This window comes from Clupea harengus, chromosome 9 (assembly GCF_900700415.2).
Source record: "Clupea harengus chromosome 9, Ch_v2.0.2, whole genome shotgun sequence".
NCBI classification, from domain to species: domain Eukaryota; kingdom Metazoa; phylum Chordata; class Actinopteri; order Clupeiformes; family Clupeidae; genus Clupea; species Clupea harengus.
Genome location: NC_045160.1, coordinates 21,599,349 through 21,619,290, shown reverse-complemented (window position 1 = coordinate 21,619,290; position 19,942 = coordinate 21,599,349). Strand labels below are relative to the sequence as shown.

Sequence of the window (19,942 nt, the reverse complement as noted above, 5' to 3'; positions counted from 1 at the left end):
AGACATTTCCCTTTCTAAATATTATTATCGTTTGTTATTGTTTGTATTTGGTGTCTTTTTGATACTTTGACGTTTCTTAATGGATGGCTTTTCACTTGAAACTGAATCTGGACTCTTTAGCGTCCTAATCGGAGTGTGTCTGTCTCTGTGCTAAATGTTTATTTAGGCACTTGTGTCCTCTCCTGTGACCCGACCTTTGACCTCTCCTAATCCCTCTCTATTGATGGAGATTACCTTCGGGACCTTTTTTTCCATGTCGCTAACAATAAGTCCTTGTGCTATTGAAAACACTATTGCACCCCCTCACACACACGCATGCACACACACCCCCCCTCACACACACACACACACACACACACACACACACTCCATCATGGAGACTCAATGGCAGACTCTTAGGGACATACACTTCGTCAAATGCTCGCCAAGCTTAGCCCTCCCCCAATGTGTACACTGGTCAGGCAAGATAAAGCAGCCCTTAGGGTTTATTTCTCTGCATGTGTGATGAGGAGATGGAAAGTCTCTCTCTCTTTCTCTTTCTCTTTCTCTCTCTCTCTCTCCACTCAGTCTCTCTTTCTCTTTCTCTCCCTCTTCAATCTCTCCATCTCTCTCTCTCTTTCTCTCGCTTCACTCCCTCTCTCGCTCTCTCTCTCAATCTCCCTCTCTCTCTCCATCTCCCTTTCTCTCTCCATCTCCCTCTCTCTCTTTCTCTCTCTCCCTCTCCCTGTCTCTCTCTGCACCATGAATACAGATCGTTTGGTTGGGGGCCAGGATCATCCCTTTTGGTTCCAATAAAACTTGTCAGCAAATCTGCTGCTGAATGATCCCCTTCACACACACACACGCACGCACACACATGCACATACACACACACAGCATCTTTTCAGTGTGAAAAGCTACTCGGTCAGCTTAGAAGCTTTCAACACGTTGATTTCTCTTTGTGAAGGTATTGTGTTCATGTTAGTCCATTTAAAAATCGTTATTACTATTTAAACAGTATCAGCATACCTTGTCTCTTTTTCTCTGACATGCACACACCCACCCACATACACACACACACAGACAGACACACACACACACACACACGCACACACACGCACATACACACTCACACACTCACACACACACGCACATACACACTCACACACACACACACACACACACACACACACACACACACACACACTCACACAACCACAATAGTGTACTCAGTATTAAAACAGTTTTTCAGCAGTGGAGTATTTACCAGTCACGAGGATGACCTGTGGGGAGGCCCTGGGCCCCGTCTGTGTTAGATGAGGTCTTTTAGGAGCCTCTACAGGCCCCTACTGGCCCCCACAGGCCCCTGCCCTGTGGCTCCACTCAGGCCCACAGTTCCCTCAGTGGGCTCTTATGTTCAGCACTGACCTTGTGCTGTTCAGGGGCGGCTATGAAGCACATGACCGAGGAGAAGAAGAGAGAAGAGAAGAGAAGAGAAGAGAAGAGAAGGAGGGACAAAGAAGTGGAGATAGACCAACAGCGAGAGAGAAAGAGAGGCACTGAGAGAAGGTTAGAAAGAAAGAAAGAAAGAGAGCGAGAGAGAGAGAGCTAGAGAGGTGGGTGGATAGAAAAGAGTGAGAGAGAGGGATGGAGAGATAGAAGGAAAGAGAGTGAGAGAGACTGATGGGGTCGCTCAAAGGACAGCAGGCTAATTGTGCTTTTTGGAGGGGATATTTTACGAGTGCTGGCACCCAGCTCCAGAGTAGGCCAGACTTTTGTCCTCTTCTCCCCTGTCAGGAGGGGTCTAGGGCCCTTCTAACACCCTCTTCTTCTTTCCCCCCTTCTCCTCTCTCTCCTCTTTTTCTCTCCTCCGCTCTCCTTCCCCCATCCTCATGTTTGTATCTGCTCTCCTCTGCCCTGACAGTTTTGACAAGTGTGCAGCAGAGACCCTGGGATTTTCACCTCTGCCAGACACAGATTTAAGATGACATGGAACACACACACACTTGCGCACACATACTCACACTTGCGCGCACACACACACACACACACACACACACGAACAAATACCCAAACACACACATACACAAACACACACACAAACGCACACACCACTCTCGCTGTTTCTCAAACTCACACACACACACACACTCATGCGCTCACACAGAAAAACAGAAAAAGCCCATTTATCCTAGAGCACATACACAGTGCCCAAAACACTTGTTCACATTTGTGCACCCATGTTGGACATGCATCTACAAAAAAAGGCCTCTTTGGCAGGGCCTCTCTAGGGGCCTGTCCCCATAGAATAAAGTGATGACGGGTGTGTTGGAGGACCCTGTGGGAAATGGCCTTGATGGTGACTTTCAGCATTTGAGATTCCACATGGAACTTTCGGAGGTGCTTTTATCTGAGACGAGATGTCTTTTTCGTGGCCTAATGGAGTGGAGTCATTCCTCACACTGTTCAAATCCTATTCCACACACCCACGTGTACAGGCATATAGACACCACTCATTTTCTCTGTCGTAGATGCAACATTATCACATTTAGAGCTTGTCATTGTAACACACTGGGATTGTGTTTTGCTGTGGTATATTGGCCATAACCTACTGATTAACCAAACATCAAGCAGGTACAATGTCAGTAGCATTAATACCTCTCTGATGTGCATTACAATGGAGCAACTAATCAGAGGTGGTTGTTTTTTTTTGCCAATATACCATTGTACAACTTACAGTGAGCATGTCCCGTTAACTTTTATAAAAAGTGATAATGCAATCCTAACTCGGTTCGCTCTCTTGGAGAAAAGAAGTCTCATGCTGAAATCTTGTGTTACTGTTCATGAATGTGTTAGAAGCAATGCTCTTTTCTCTGTCTCTCGTTACTTCTCCTTCTTTCCCTTTTGCACACACGCACACACACATGCACACACACACTCTCTCACACACACACACACACACGCACCAATCCGCTCATCATGCACGTGTTCCCTGCCACAGAGAGGAGTCAAATAGCCCCAGTGTGTTAAAAGCATTAGGTAAGCACAAATCCAAGATGGGCGTTTTTTTTTGTGTGCAGGAGCTGCTATCGTGTGTCGGGCCGGCTGGCTTCAGCGGTGCCGTATACGTTTATACGCTCGGCAGCCGTGCGTCTGACTCATCCACCCCTCACGAGAGCCCTAAAGCAGCCCGCCCGGCCGCACCGGCAGTCACGGCCTCGCCGATTATTATTATTATTTAAAACAGCCTTTCTCTCTCTCTCTCTCTCTCTCTCTCTCTCTCTCTCTCTCTCCCCGTCTCTCTTCCCCCCTCTCTTTCTCTCCCTCTCTGTCTCTCTCTCCCTCTATCCCCCTCTCTCTCTGTCTCTCTCTCCCTCTCTGTCTCTCTCTCACTCTCTCTGGGACTCTACCTCTGTCTTGCTTGCTATCACCCTCTCTCACATTTTTTTCTTTGTCTCCTTTCTTATATTTCTCTCACTCTCTTGCTCACCTTCTCTCTTTCTGTCTCTCTTCCGCTTTCTTTCTCGCTCTCTTGCGCTCTCTGTAATTCTCTCTCATCTCTCTCTCCCCCCCCCCCCCCTTCCCCCCCCTCTCTCGTTCGTCTCCTGGTAGGGGCTGGTGGAGGCGTCCAAGCCCAGCGGCCCAGGATGTTTGGAGTAAGGTATATAAAAGTGAAAGTTCAAACGCGTGCCGGGCCTGGTGCTTTTATGTGGCTCTTGGCTGTTTGTCTTTGCTTGCGAGAACACCTCCCTCCCATCGGCCACAAAAAAAAAGCATCTCTATGGCTGGATTTATGTGAGCCAAGTGAGAGAACGGGTGGCGGTGAAGGAGGTGGAGGTAGAGAACGTAGGAGGGGGGGAGGGGGGTGAAAGAGAAAATATGGCTGTTGATATACTTATAACAAGACATGGTTTGTTCAGGGAGGTGTTTTTTTATTATTATTATTTTAGAATAAAATAAGTGCATTTTTGGCTATTTTTTCCATGTTGACTGACATGGTGTTACGCCTGTGGAAGTTGACCCAAGGAAAAGCATTCAATTTTCATCTTGTTTGCCAGAAGTCTAAAAATAGCCCTTCGACACAGAGTGATCAAAGAGACCTAATTTAGCACGTCAAACGTTAGGCCTGATTGACCTTAAACGGAAATAACACCTCACCTCAGCATGTAAAATTAAGACAGAAGAAAATACCTTTTTTTCTCTCTCTCTCTCCCTCCTCCCTCCCTCCCTCCCTCCCTCTCTCTCTCTCTGTCTTCCTCCCCTCTCCCCCTCCTCCGCCTTCCACCACAGCCTGCCACCTGTGCACATAAAAAGGGCTGATTCAGCGAGGTCAAAGGTCACCTCAGAGATGTCAGTGCTGTTTGCGGCCGGCCAGTGTGTGGTGGAATGCTGGCATGCCTACTACAGAAAGAGGGATTGTTTAAGAGGGAAATAAAGAGAGAGAGAGAGAGAGAGAGAGAGAGAGAGAGAGAGAGAGAAGTGCAGAGTAAGAAAACATAGGCGGTAGATGGAGTAGATAAAAGAGAACGGGTTAAATACCTTTAACAGTCAGTGCATGAAGTAAGAGCAAGAAGTTTTGTGGAGAAGTATATAGTCATTCAGTTTAAGTGATCTCAGATAAGACTCCTGCTGTTGACATGTTAGCAGGGCCCATTGGTATCACCCCTAGTAGTGAAACTGACCCTGTAGCAGAAGACCCCTCTGTGGCAGAAGAGGTTTCAGCGTTTCATGGGAGAACCATGGTGATGACCTGGGTAATGAGAGAGGAGGGGTAAAGACTGGGTTTGGCACGGTCAACAATAACATTAACGTCGTGTTTATTTCCTCATTTATATCCTCTTCTCTGCCCTAAAGAGGCTTTTACTCCATCATTGTTTACATCTGTGTCTTTTGTATTCTCAATGTTTTGATTACGTAGATTCAAGGTTACCTATTTATTTATCTTTTTTCTATCTATTTCTTTTCTATCTATTTTATTTCTAATCCCACCGTAACTTTAGATCACACAGGTGCAGTTCAGTAAAAGGCACACATGGACTTCATAGTTTTGAGTGGAGACTGTTTCTTTCAAACGTCAACTCTGATTGATTCCAAAATTGATGACAATAATTGTGCAGGCAACCCAACACTGTGTTTGAGAGAGGCAGTTGGCCCACACGACTATCTGTCTAAATGGCTCTCTCTCTCATTTCACATGCTGTGTACACAAGTCAGGGAGACGGAGAGAGAGAGAGAGAGAGAGAGAGAGAGAGAGCGAGCGAAAGAGTGAGTGCGAGAGAGGATCCTGGCCGAGCAGAAATGAGAATAACAGGTCTGCGCTTTATGAGGCTGTGTTCAGGGCTGTCTCGCACTTCATCACAGCCCACTCACCCACACCAGATCACACCGCTGCCACTGAACACACAGCTGTCGCGTCCAGAGCAAACCCCTCCGGCCCCCGCTCTCACTCATGTTTCCCCTATCTTTTGTTACTTCTTGGGGGTTTATTTACCCAGCCTCTCTCATTTAATTGCTTAAATGTTATTTCATGTATCTAAACGATCATATCATCTTTCTCTCTCTCGTTATCTCTCCATCCCCATCTCTCTCCCTCTCTCACTCTTTCTCTCTCTCTCTCTCTCTCTCTCCCTCCCTCCCTCTCTCTCTCCCTCTCTCTCTCTTTCCCTCCCTCCCTCTCTCTCTCCCTCTCTCTCTCCCTCCCTCTCTCTCTCCCTCTCTCTCTCTCTCTCTCTCCCTCCCTCTCTCTCTATCTCTCTCTCTCTCTCTCTGTGTTCCTCTCTCTGTGTCTGTGCTGCAGTGGTCGTACGCGCTGGAGAAGCCGAACACAGGTAGTGTGTTTGGCGTGGCGTGGTCGGCTGATGGCACGCAGCTGGCCGGGGCGTGTGGAAACGGCCACGTCATCTTCGCCCATGTGGTGGAGCAGCGCTGGGAGTGGAAGAGCTTCCAGATCACACTCACCAAGAGACGCGCCATGCAGGTAGCCGTCGCACACGCGCGCCGCATTAGCACTCCATATGGGACATTAGATTACACACACACACACACACACACACACACACACACACACTTCAGCTCCTTATGTTACATTATACACACACATGCACACATTTCAGTTCTTTCAGTGTTTTATATTACACACACATACACACGCGCACACACATGCATGCGCATATGCCCCCAGCTTCTCCCTTTATGTTACACGCACACGCACACACACACACACACACAAACACACACACACACACGCACACGCACACAAACATACACACACATACACATGCAGATGCCTATCTCTGAGCTCCCAACATTACAGCACATACACACACACACACACACACACACACACACATGCTTACTCTTTGACTTAGTGACACAGCCACATTAAGCTGGGTTTGCTACCTATGAGAAATGATAGGCATATGTATTTCCCTTTATAATGTGCTACATTCCTTTATTCCACTGTTACATAATGGTATGTATGTGTGGGTTTTTAAGGCCTCGAGCGGCCGACACACGCCTCACCAAAGTTATTTACGCTGGGTGAGGCGTTAGTCAGAGGGGAGGGTTCACAGGGCGAGGAGGAAGTGATCTGTGTGGCGCCAGTTTAAAGTCTGTTACTACTGCAAAACAAAACTCCTTAGTTTGATTCTTTATAAGAGTTGAAAGGAAAGTAATATAAATGGGTTCTTCTTTGATTACTCTCCAAGTTCATTTTTGTATTTTTGACGTGGTATATCATTAGCAAGTCATTTCAGTTCCCTTCAGTTTTGGAGGGAGAATGTTTACTTCGGGGGGGGGGGGGGGGGGGGTTGTTGATGAACGTGTGATAGCTGTTCACTTTCAGTGGTTGGATTTTAAAGACTCTTCATGGTCTTATATATAGAAATATTTTTCATGTTTACATAAACTATTAGTTTGATTTTGGAACCACAAAAGAGGAATTTAAGCTTCCTTGTTGTGGCGCATCATTCATTACATGACTGACTATGAACAAAGGCAGAACTAAAGTTTGTAAATATTTCGGGTCTGGGTAATAAAAATAACTAATTCCATTACTATTTCCGCCCTTTGTCACGGCAGTATTGACAGCATTTATTCTTCACGTGTTCGTTCTCATCCAAAATAACCCCTTGTGAGTTTTAACACAAACCTGATTGGTCGAAGGCTTCTCTTACACGTATGCAGCTTGTGTGCACACACTCATATGCAGCAGTTCTGGCAGAAACACACATGCACAGTATACTAATGGAAAACTATGATCACCCTCATTAGGACCAGAGAGAGACAAAGACAGCCGCCATGATTGGATGTAAATGCTCCCTCAGTGTCTGTCCTGCGTGTTGTCCTGAGCGTGTCAGTCATGCCCTGGTGTCTAAGACACAGCCATTTTTCTGACTCTCTTCCTGGAGGAAAAAGTGCTTCCAGACACATAATGCTGCATGTGTCTGGCCACCTCACACACACACACACACTCACACACACACACACACACACACACACTGAGAACATCTGAGAGCTCCTTCCTCTTTCAAACTGTAAGTGCAAACACTGGACCACACAGCTGGGGACAAATGGCTTGAGCGCTTGCTCTGCCCCGGTCCAAAAGTACCCCCAGACGAGGCCAAGCTGTGCTCTGCGAGTCCGTGTCAGCGGGCTGAAGAACGCCACTGCTGAGGAATACACAGCCTCAAACGGCTCCGTCTACCACTCGCCATTGAAAACTGCACCTCCAGAGAGGCGATGGGTAGACTCTCTGTCATGGGATTCACCCACTGTAACCACGCATGAAAACACTCCTCTACGAGAGGGAGTCGAGCGTACGTACTAGGGGTGGGAATCTCTTGGCACCTCACGATTCGATTCGATTCCGATTCAGAGGTCAACGATTCGATTCTAAACCGATTCTCGATTCTAAACCGATTCTCGATTCTAAACCGATTATCGATTATCAATTCTAAACCGATAAAACGATTAACGATGCATCTCGATTTTTAAAACATTTGAGTTTGCTACTCAGAGTCTCAAATCACTTCCTACTTTGTGTTTGATAATTAAAGAAAATCAACAGATCTATTTTTTTATTAGAGAAAAAGTGTGTCCTTGTCACAATTATGACTTTCTATGAACAATGCAATAATCGATGCAGCTTGCATTTCAACACAAAATGAATGTGTAAAAAAAAAAAAAAAAAAAAAAAAAAAAATTTTACTATTTTTTTATTTTATTAAAAAATCGATAATGAACTTTTCTGAATCGAGACAGAATCGTTCTAGAGAGAATCGAGAGGAATCGAAAAATCGATTTTTTCCCCCACCCCTAGTACGTACGTTTAGCGCGTACGTACGTTTAGCGCTTGTTTCTGTGAAAGGGTGGGTCGGGACACAGAGGAGGGGACACAGGAGAAAGGGTTTGAGATGCTCCCCCGCATATCTCTATTGGAGAAGGTGAAGCACAGAGAAGTGGGATGAATTCACCTCCGGAAGAAAAGAGAGCAACTGATACGCAATATATCTGACTGAGCAAATGAACCAGAGGGAGAATGGAGAACAGTTCTGTCCTAGTTTTCGGGAAGGGCACCTGTCGACTGGAAGAACACACAGGGAGAAGTTGATGTGGTCCAATACATAGTAGTTACATACATACTAGTTGCATACATACTAGTTGCATACATAGTAGTTGCATACATAGTAGTTACATACATACTAGTTGCATACATACTAGTTGCATACATACTAGTTGCATACATAGTAGTTGCATACATACTAGTTGCATACATAGTAGTTACATACATACTAGTTGCATACATACTAGTTACATACATACTAGTTGCATACATACTAGTTGCATACATAGTAGTTACATACATACTAGTTGCATACATACTAGTTACATACATACTAGTTGCATACATACTAGTCAGTCTTTTTTGGTTGATGATGTGTTCATTAGCACAGCATGCATGGTAGAAAGACCAGGCCAGTGGAGCACTTGAGCATTGCCTGGTACTCAACTAGCAGAACTCTGCCTTCTAACTGTTAGAGGTTAAAACGTGGGGTTTGACTCCTGCTTGTTTTGTCTTGAAGCTTTATTTTTTTTTTCTATTCATTGATTACATTCATCCCTTCATCCAAACTAGCACATGTTCCTTTCAAATAAATGAATTAGCACAGTAGCTGACTGACTGACTGAGTGAATTGGCTTTTGTGAAAGTTTTTTTTTTTTTGTGTGAGTGTGAAGTAATGGTCTATTTAAAAAGAGAGTGAATGTGGGGCAGGGATAGAGGGGGAAAGAGGGGAAGAGAGAAAGGGGGAGAAAGAGAAGAGAGTAGAGCGAGAGAAAGATGGAGGGAGAGAGAGAAAAGGAGAGAAAGTGAGGCAAGTAGGTAAAGAGGGGATGAGGGAGAGGGAGAAAAAGTGAGAAGTAAAGAGAGAAAGAAGGAGAGAGAGAGAAAGAGTGAGAGTGCGAGCGTGCCAGAGTGAATTCCCAGGGCGTCAGCACTTCAGCACTTCAGCCCATACATTATGCCATAAGACTCCCTCTGTATGCTAGTGACAATGGCCAGCTTGTCTGGGGCCTCCCTGCCAATGAGTGTGTTTAAGCTCACGAAAACCACAAGGTAGAGTTTACACGCTGCCAACACACACACACGCAGACACACACACACAGACGGACATATACACCTAAACACACGCACAAACACACTTGCAATAGACGGCCACAGCTGAGCTGTGCGGAGCGCTGTTTGAGCAGGCCAAGCAACCCGTGTCTTCAGCCATTTATTTTCAGCTGAGCTGTGAGTTCTTTTTTTTTCCCTCTCCCTCTCTTGTGCTTTTTTTTTTTTTTTTTTTTCACTCCCCGCTCCCCCGTTTTCTCTTCAGCAGTGCACATCTGCCAATGGTTTGTGAATCAGGCATCTAAATTTACCACCCTGTGGTCAAGTGTTTTTATTCCTGGTTGTTGAACGGACTAATTTGGTTTACAGAGAGGTAAAAAAAAAAAAAGATTAATTTAAAGGCTTGAAATATACACACAAACACATGCTCTCTATCTCTTACACACAAACTCTCTCTCTCACTCTTACACACACACACACGCGCACACACACACACACACACACACACACACTCTCACTCTCTCTCTCTCTCTCTTACACACACACCCACATGCCACACTCAATCTCTCTCTCTTAGACACACACACACACACACACACACACACACACACACTCTCTCTCTTACACACTAATATGTTGGTAAAGTATTCCTTGCTGTTTGACCAGCACTAAATCTAATAACACAGTTTAGATATTGTCTGCTATTGGGTGTGCTTAACCTACCTTTACAATGTATTTATCTAAGATGTTTCTTTATCTTACCTTACTGACTGTAATTATAACCTACCTTCCAACCCACCCCCTACACATTAAAGCATAGGTGTGCTTGTACTGTATGTAGAGTCCCAGCTCAGAGAAGAAGGAACATGCTATTTTACAACTTGTAACCCATTCATTTTGGTAGCCCTATATGGAGTCTAGGCCATAGCCCCACATGTCCGCATAGTCTCAAATCAATCTGAAAATACCAAAATACCTCTCTTCAAAATGATAAAAGCTCAGACTTCAGGCTTCTGAAATAAGAGCTTCATGGCTTCTAAAATAATACAATGTGAAATTGTCAAGAGAGAGAGATGCCCACATAGATGCTTGTTGCTTGGTGTCAAGAATGTTGCCGTGCACTAAACGGACTTATGACTTGTAACTGGTGTTTCATTAGTTCAGCTCTCAGTTTTTCCTGGAGTCAGAGAAGAGCTGGTTAAGTAGTTTATAGTGTCTGCATTCTCAGAGCCTCCTATAACAGCCAGATCATTGGATGTGACATTGCATTTATTTAGCAGATGTCTTATTCAGAGCAACTTTCATTAGACACAAGGTGATCGTATGTGTGTGTTCATGGATGATCGTTGTGGTTATATAATGTTTCACTGCTGTGTGTGTGTGTGTGTGTGTGTGTGTGTGTGTGTGTGTGTGTGTGTGTCAGGTGAGGAACGTCCTGAATGATGCGGTGGACATGCTGGAGTTCAGAGACCGTGTGGTTAAAGCGTCACTGGCCAACGGCCACCTGGTGGTCACGACCTCCCTGCAGTGCTACGTCTACAGGTGCCGCGCCGCTCTCATCATCCACACACACACACATGTGCGCACGCACACACACACAATACTCCTCTCTCTCTCTGTCACACCACACACAGACTCACACACATAGTCCTCCTCACACGCATACACAATCCTCTTCCACACACACAACCCCCCCCCTCCCGACTTACACACACACACACACACACACACACAGACATATCCTCATCTCACTCATACATGCCATCCCTCTCTCCTCTCTCTTCTCCCTCTTGTGTGCACTTCTTTGTTATCTGGCTCTCACTCCATCACAGACGTGCTAATGAGCCCATGCCATTTAGACAGGCGTGACTGAAAGAAAAGTAGCCATAAAACACGGGCAGCTCAACTGCTGATCAAATATATACCATCCCCATGTAAGCTGTTCTGGATAAAAGCATCTGTCTAAAGATAGAAATGGACTCGTAAAATAAGTAGACTATGGGGCAATTGCCAGCAAGTGTGTACGTGCGTGCGTGGGTATGTGTGGGTGTGTGTGCATGTGCATGTGCTTGTGTGTGTGTGTGTGTGTGTGTGTGTGTGTGTGTGTGTGTGTGTGTGTGTGCATGTAGAATTTGGAATGAGAAGGAGAAAAAAAAATCAATGATTACTGCCAGGTCTTACATTTGTCTAGTTTGTGTTAAGGTCAGAAAAGCATAGCATGTAGCCATGTTTCCCAGATTGTGCAGCAAATTTGATATGGAGGTTCCCTGATTGCAGTAATCACAATATCCTGCCCCATATCACACAATCTGTCAGTAGTAGACATCACAGCCTTTTGCCTTGTAATCATGCATCTCTCCAGTGAGTATGCAGTATGCAGAATAGGACAGATGACGGTCTGACCTCGTGAGTTTTAACCCAGAGCTGAAATCTGCCAGTGAAGCGCTGTTGAATAATTCACAGTGGAAGCAGTGCAGTCTGTATCGGCTTTCACTGCTACAAGTCCAGGCTCGCTCCTCCCCTTGCTGCTCTGCTGCAGTCATAGCCATGTCGAGGCCTTCGCACAGAGTATCGCCTGCGTACACGCCACGCCACGGCACGCCACGCCACGCCACACCACGCCACGCCACGCCACACCACGCCACACCACACCACACCACTTCACCAAACACACAGCTGGCTTAGACAGAGAGAGAGAGAATATGAGAAAGAGAGATGTTTGAAATGATTTGGATCATCCTGACTCCACTAAACACAGGCATGATGAGTACACTACTTGGCACACATTGCCAGAGCAGGATGTTCTCTCCCGGGCGTAATTCAGTAATAAGTAAGTAATTAGCTCGCTGGGAGAACAGTTTTACTCACCTGTATTCATATGGAAGACTTGCGTGTGGTCTCAGGGATGTATGCACTTGTGTTATGAGCAGGAACTAAGGTTCTCTCTTCTTTTTGTTTGTCTCCAGCACTAAAAACTGGAACACGCCACTGATCTTCGACCTGAAGGAGGGAACCGTGAGTCTGATTGTACAGACGGAGAGGTGAGCGCACGTCACAGTCACGCCACACGTCCCAGTCATGCCACATGTCCCCACACTTTTCCTTTCCTCTCTCTCCTCTCTGTGCATCCATTCGTACATACACCAGTGTCATCTCTTCCTCCCCTTCCGTGTCGCCTTGTCACTCTCTGTGACTGCCCTACCACTTTATTGTCATTGGTATATGCGTAGAATTTAATACACAGAAGAACAAACATTCCTGTTTCCCAGAATGCTTCTTTTTTTTTTACCGGCATTATAAATAACAGGCAGGCGATGCATCATGCGCTGACACGTTTCCATAGCAGTAAGCATCAGCATGGCCCCCAGCAAAGCAGGAAGTGTTGCACACAGAAGAATGATGCTTACGTCCAGTCTACTCCTTCTTCTAGACCTTTGACGACATGTGCACACATGTGCCTTCTCTCCTCTCCACCTCGTTGTTGTGTCTGCTGGCCCCTCTCTTTCCACCCATAGGCAGGCCTACCCACTTCTCATTTGCCCAGCAGAGAGCTGTCCCGAAGCCAGCCCTAAACAGAGCCCTGTCTACGAGCCTAATTAGAGTATGGAAAAGGGACGGCCATTTGTCACAGGCCCTAATGGTTTTCTGTTTGGTAGGATTTGAGTCCATAAACTCAGGAAGAAAATGAAGCCTGTTGTTGGCCAGGTGCTCCTGATGCCTGGTTCTTTTCCTGCGTGGAGGGAAATGATCATTCTGTCATTTCTTTTTTCTTTTTTTCTTTCTTTCTTTCTTTTTTCTTTCCACCCATGAGGCCACAGGTCAGTGTATTAGTCAGGGCTCTCTGCTTTTCATCCCAAAGCCTCCCCACTTTTACTCAACCCTCTACCAGAGTTTCAACAGAGTCTTCGTGAAAAACGTAGTCATGCAGTTCAATATTTAGTCACTTTACTTGAAGATAATATCCACAAAAACAAATATGTCCATAGATAATGTCTTTTTTAAGTACTTAAACAAATATGACCATCGATAGTGTCTTTTAAAAAAAAAAGGCAGCTGCATGATGCGTGTATATCTTCATCCGTTGCCCCCGCTGAATGAAGTACAGTTTAGTAGGGAGTAGTGGAAGAAGTTACGGTGTTGAAAATCAGACACGGCTTCACCTCACCTTTAGAGTTATACCTCCTGCAGAGTTACACCAAGTTACTAGCAAATCGGCAGGTCCCCCTAAGAGAGAGGTACCGGTACACAGATCGCACTGGTGAGCATTTAGACAGCTAGATAGGCAACATTGATGACCACTTCAAAGTTTTCACCTCAAGATAACTGATGCGTGTTGATAACCCCGCATAACACACACACACAGACACACACACATACACACACATACACACACACACTGTTCTGATAAATCGCTCAAGGATCCAAGTTGAGATGCACCGCTATATGGGCTTACACGTTTTTTAATGTGTTTCTCTCTTTTTTTTTTATGTCAGACATTTTCTGTTGGTGGATGGAGGAGGAATCTATGTGTATTCATATGAGGGTCGTCTGGTCTCCTCTCCCAAGTTCCAGGGCATGCGCACGGACATCTTGAATGCCCAGTCAGTCTCCATCAGCAACGATACGATAGCCATCCGAGACAAAACTGACGAGAAAGGTACAAACCCCGGTGGTTCATTGGTGACAAGTTAGAAGAGACCATTGGATGGTTCACAGCCTATAGCATGCATGTCATGCTAATGTGTGCTTCAAAATATTGCAGTACATTGCAGTGTTAGAGGTAGTCTACATTGGGCCTTTTTTGTCTCCTTTTGAAAGCAATATATCAACTATTAATCTGCCCTCAACCTACGTTTCATCAGGAATTGTGGCAAACTATCTTGACAACCCCTTGATTGGAGCACTGATGTGTGATGGCTAATTTCTACGTTTTATTTAACTTGGTGAACTTAATCTGAGACCTTCAGCAAACTCTTCTTAATGAAGTAGTCATTATAGCAGGTTTTATTTATTTATTTTCTTTCTTTCAATGAATCAGTTGAATCGACGACTCAAATGAACCCATTTTCTTGTCTAATTGTTGCTCTCCTCAGTCGTCTACCTGTTTGATGCCCAGACGGGGAAACCTCTGGGAGATGGCAAGCCTCTAACACACAAGGTAAGCTGTTCTTCATGTTTGTTAGCGACCCGCTCATGTTGTTTTTCCCCCCAAAAGAAGATCTGGTCGTGGGCTTGCAGATGCTGCGTTGGCTGAGTCATCTGTGATTGTGAATAGGGAGCTAATTTCAGCTGCATGTGCCTCCCTGACCGGAGGAACAGCTCATTATTCAGAGCTGTCAGTGACTCATTCAGCCCGTTCCAATGGAAGCTCAAAAGAATGTTTTTCAAGATGCTTACCAACCATTCTTGTTAACCGTTTCTGGTATGTTGGCTTTTTTTTCATCCCCCCCCCCCCCCCCACCCCCCCTCTCTCTCTTACTTTTTGCTTTTGACTTTTACTAACTTACTGGCTGCGTGGAAATCTAAACTACTTACAAACCAGTCATGCCAGAAGAAGAAATGCAGAAACAAATCTCTGTTCATCCTCCACTTGCCGGGTCCTTTTGTGCTGCCTAATATATCTAACATAGAGAAGGCATGGCTTTTAGGCTAAAAATGGAACAGCGCCCCCCAGAGGACAGGAGAGTTGTCGTTGTGAAATGTCCAAGTGAAAGGGAAGGGAGAGAGAGCGAGAGAAGGGGGTTTTGTCCAGGATCGGCAGCAGCTCCCGCTCTGCCAGTGCCTCTCAAGTACAGCGTTAAGACCAGGGAGAGCCTCCGAGGCAGCCAGCTGGCACACACACACACACACACACTCACACAATTTTACACACACACACACACACACACACTCACACAATTTTACACACACACACACACACACACACACACTCACACAATTTTACACACACACACACACACACACACACACACACACATAATCAAGTGCACACATACACGCTCACACACACACACACACGTAATCAAGTACACACATACACTCACATGCAAAAATACACACTCATGCATATACACACAGACACACACACATTTACTTATATATATATATATATATATATAATAAAATACACCGTACACGCTTTTACTGTAAGCATCAATTAGTCTCCCGATCTACTCGTTCCCAAAGTTGTATCATATCTGGTTTACGGGAATATTTGTGAAGTCTAACCTGTTTATAGCTCCTCTACGTTCATTTACCCCTAGCGTTGCACTAATGTTAAACTCCTCAATGAACTCAACACGCTTGGCACCGTATTCACCCTAAGCAGGTCTGATGGATGAGTTTGGGTTTTTTTCTCAGTCAGATTCGGTCTGCTGTGGAGAACTTCTAAGCCCCTCGCTGAGGTGATGTCAGACCATGTTTCTCAGAGCAGCCGGTCCGCTATGGTACGAGTACAGTACGACTCCACCGGCACGGCAATCCGGCACGGACCAGGCATGTCTCCGCCTCAGATTTAAGCCAGAGGGGTGTTCCAATTCGACAAACAGAGGCGAACGTTTTAGGCGAATGCATTGTTTTTTAACTTTTACATTTCAACATTCTAAATTGTTCAATTTAAACTCTTAACAATAGTCCAGCGTCCATGTTTGTTTGCCGAGAACAATGTCCTCAGACCGTTTGCGTGTGTGTGTAGTCCGAGAACTACCCCTTCAGATTGTTTGCATGTGTGTACGCAAACGTTTGCGGTGAACTTAAAGCAAGTGAAAAACAATGTGAAAACGTTGGCAAACGTTTGCCTTTGTTTGCTATTTTTAGCGGCCCTCGAATCTAAGCCTGAGTTACGTCAGCACCAGATCCGCGCCAGATCCGAGCCGCACTTATCCGCCTGCCCCAAGGTTGTCGCTCAGCAGGGTGAGGGATGACACCGCAGCTTTAATCAGCTCACCTAATGTGAACCAGGCATCTCTCCCACAGCCCCTCTGTTTCCCATTGCTGCAGGAATGTCAAATTAGATGCGCACTAATGAAAACTGAGCCCCGAACAAATTCCCACATTAGGTCCTGCGCCGCCACTCTTGACAGGTGTGAAATTGTGACAGAAGGGGTCAGAGGGCGTGGCGTTGAGTGTGTGTTGGGACAGTGTGGGCTGTTCTCACACACACACACACACACACACACACACACACTGCAGTGTAAATCACAGCTGCCTCACTTCAGTCCAGGAAATGGCCCAGGAAAAATTGCGTTAGTGTACGTGAAATGAGGCTGTATTGAGTAGCAGTCCCTGCCATTAGCAACGCAGTGTTTCTGGATGCTGACCGTAGTTACTATACTTGTCCCCATGCAACTTACCAGAACTGACATCACCACTCACCAGAGAAAACATCGGTCCTCCCACTGAAACCTTACTGTTTCACTCGTCCTGCGCTGAATATTATGAGTATCATGACTTAGCAGTCTTGACCAGAAACCATATGATGTTTGCAGTATATGCCAAATCTTTAAACTGTCCATACCTCAGCCATCCCACATCCATTAGTCATCACGTCTGTGCATAGATAAAGCTTTTTCATACATTAATATCCTTACTGAAGCAGGATTTTTTGCCCAGGCAGGAGAAAAGCTCTTTAGCCTTCACAGATATAGTGGATTATGTGTGTGCACGCTCGTGATGTGAACCCTTCGGCCTTCTCCTAGTTGTGCACCTCAGTTAATTATGATGTCACTTTCAGTTAATTTCAACAAGGAGTGAAAACAACTATGACATCATATGCTTCTTTCAGTATGTGAACAGTCCATCCATCCATCCGTTAACGCCACCAAATTATAATATGTTAGTGAATGGCGGTGTATTAAATGTGTACTCATGATGTGAACCCTTGTTTCTTACAGATGGAGGTGATGGAGATTGCTTTGGACCAGTGTGGCCCAGCCAGCGATCGCAAGATTGCCCTGATCGACAAGAACCGTGACCTGTACCTGAGCTCTGTCCGCCACCTCAGCCGCAGCGAACACAGCATCATCAAGATAGGTAGGAGCCCGTGTGCGAGACATGGCAATGTGAAGGACAACAGAGAAGTGAGGGCCATTCGTCTGGTCAGTGTGATGTCGTATCCGGCAGTGGCTTGACAAACCTGGTGAAAACAAATGGCTGTCAATACCTGGCAACCAATCGTGAAGCTGTCGTTTTTGCAAAGCTTCTTTTCGTTTAATTCTTTAGCTTAAAACTGCTACAAGGAAATGTCAAACACTATTTTTGACAGCTATTTGTTTTCACCGATTTGCCTTGCAATGCAATCGTGCAACCTCACTTCCGGTTATTCACTGACCAGATGAATCAGGTAGCACTGTACATTTTAGCAGTACTTAACCTGAGGCTTTATATATATATAAATAAATATTTATAATATATATGTTTATTTATGTATTTTCTTTTTTCCAGTCCAGTGTTTACTTGGAGATAAAAAAGTTTCCTCGGACTGATGAATATGATTACTTTTTACGTTAGTTTTAAAATCCGATTCAGAACAGTGCCACTCTTCCTTACAGGTACCATGGTGAAGACGATAGCGTGGAACGACTCTGTGAACATTCTGAGCGGGGTTCAGGACGAACAGTTCACCGTGTGGTACTACCCCGGCGCTGTGTTCGTGGACAAAGACCTGCTGCCAAAGACACTCCTCATGAAGGATGCCAGGTAAAGACATTCTCATGAAGGATGCCAGGTAAAGAGGCTCCTCATGAAGGATGCCAGGTAAAGAGGCTCCTCATGAAGGATGCCAGGTAAAGAGGCACTGTGGCACCAGCACATCTCCATTGCTCAGGTACAAACGCCTGCCTGCGCAGGTCTGTGATTTACAGTCTGTACAATCTGTTACACATTGGGGGTAAGTTGTCATGCAAGGAAACATGCAAGGAAATTTGCCATTACTTATCCAAATAGACAAGCCAGTGCCTATGTTTGTGCACTCCCCGAGTGTTTTTGTACTTGACAGGGTATGAAATAAGCTATAGGTATAATTTTAGACAGGCAGTTTATCCGTTTCCCTTCCCTTCCCTGGCTGACTGATCCTATCCCATCATGCCTTGCAGTGAGCTGAGCAGCACGCCGCACATCCTGAGCTATGTGGGCACCCAGGTGACGGTGAGACGAGTGGACGGCTCTCTGGTGTACAACGCCGTGTCGCCATACCCCGCCATCCTGCACGAGTACGCCAGCACTGCCCGCTGGGAGGATGCCCTACGCCTCTGCCGCTTCGCCAAGGTAACATTTACGCCCGCGCTCTACCCCCTGAGAAGAGACGGAGACATGACAGTGGAGCTCACGCCAGGAGGAATAATAGCTCTCAAGATAGCAATCACACAAGAGCAGACTGAAGGCTTTTTGATTAAATTTGTATTTCAGGCATTACATATTATGCTGGATTAGTTAGTCAAGTCCCTACGATCACATGCTGAAATATGCTATAAAAAGTGAAATGCAAAAAAACTAGTCAGACGGTGTCAGATGGGAACAACTCCCCAGAAGACCTCGCAAGGCAAATCTAATCTCCTGGCGAGTTGCAAAGTTCAAAAGCCTAATCAAATCCTAATGAAATATAAACAGACTTTCCTGGACTCTCTTCACCTCAGGGATTTACAGACCAGCGCCAGTTTACAAACAGTTTTGTGAGAAAAATACTTTGTCGTGTGCCTTAGTTGGGAGTTAGCCACTAGGCGCTAAGCACTGACGCAAACCCTTGGCCCCGTTTCACTTCTCAGTGCTTGTCATTCATCAATAAGACAGAGCTGAAAGGGCACAGGCAGTCACAGAAGAATGGAAACTTGACCTAAGGCAAAGGAAAAATCATATTAGCCTATGTTATAATAAACCTCATCATTCTGTATCCTGGCGGAAAAGTTTAAAACAGAGTTAGGTTTAAAAAAAAAAAAAACAGTCCCCGGTGCAACATTAGTAGTTGTGCCTAACACTGGAACAGCAACTGTTACTTAGTCACGCTCCGAAGGAAACCTGACACATCTTTTCCTCCGAAGGTAAGATTTTTCAGGATGAATTGCGTAATTAGTGAGCGCTTTAATTGGTAGCACATGGTGCTGTAAATAGGAGACGGTGATGATGATGACAGGACCAGGGCTCACAGTACTCACAGCAAGCGAACCAGCTGGCCTTGGGGTTACTGCCATTCAATCAAATACAGTTGGCTGTTATTGCACCCAAGTACATCTACGTCTGTGTACCGACACCATATGAGTGAGTGAAGGGTTGGGTTCAGTGTATGAGTGTTAAATGTTGGTGTTTGCATGCTTTTGTGTGCATGTGTTTACTCTACATGACACTGTGGACTTGTTT

General features: G+C 45.5%; 1 protein-coding gene across 3 annotated transcripts in view; it reads left to right on the top strand.

Moving 5' to 3' along the window:
• Positions 1-19,942, top strand: part of ift80 (intraflagellar transport 80 homolog (Chlamydomonas)) — a 65,025-nt gene that overhangs the window by 38,741 nt on the left and 6,342 nt on the right. For all 3 annotated transcript variants that reach the window (XM_031573823.2, XM_031573822.2, XM_012838426.2), the window contains 8 exons: positions 5,777-5,956; positions 11,016-11,134; positions 12,559-12,633; positions 14,086-14,249; positions 14,686-14,750; positions 17,485-17,623; positions 18,142-18,289; positions 18,685-18,856. In XM_031573823.2, coding sequence (XP_031429683.1) covers positions 5,777-5,956; positions 11,016-11,134; positions 12,559-12,633; positions 14,086-14,249; positions 14,686-14,750; positions 17,485-17,623; positions 18,142-18,289; positions 18,685-18,856 — 1,062 coding nt within the window. The remainder of the gene's footprint in view (positions 1-5,776; positions 5,957-11,015; positions 11,135-12,558; positions 12,634-14,085; positions 14,250-14,685; positions 14,751-17,484; positions 17,624-18,141; positions 18,290-18,684; positions 18,857-19,942) is intronic.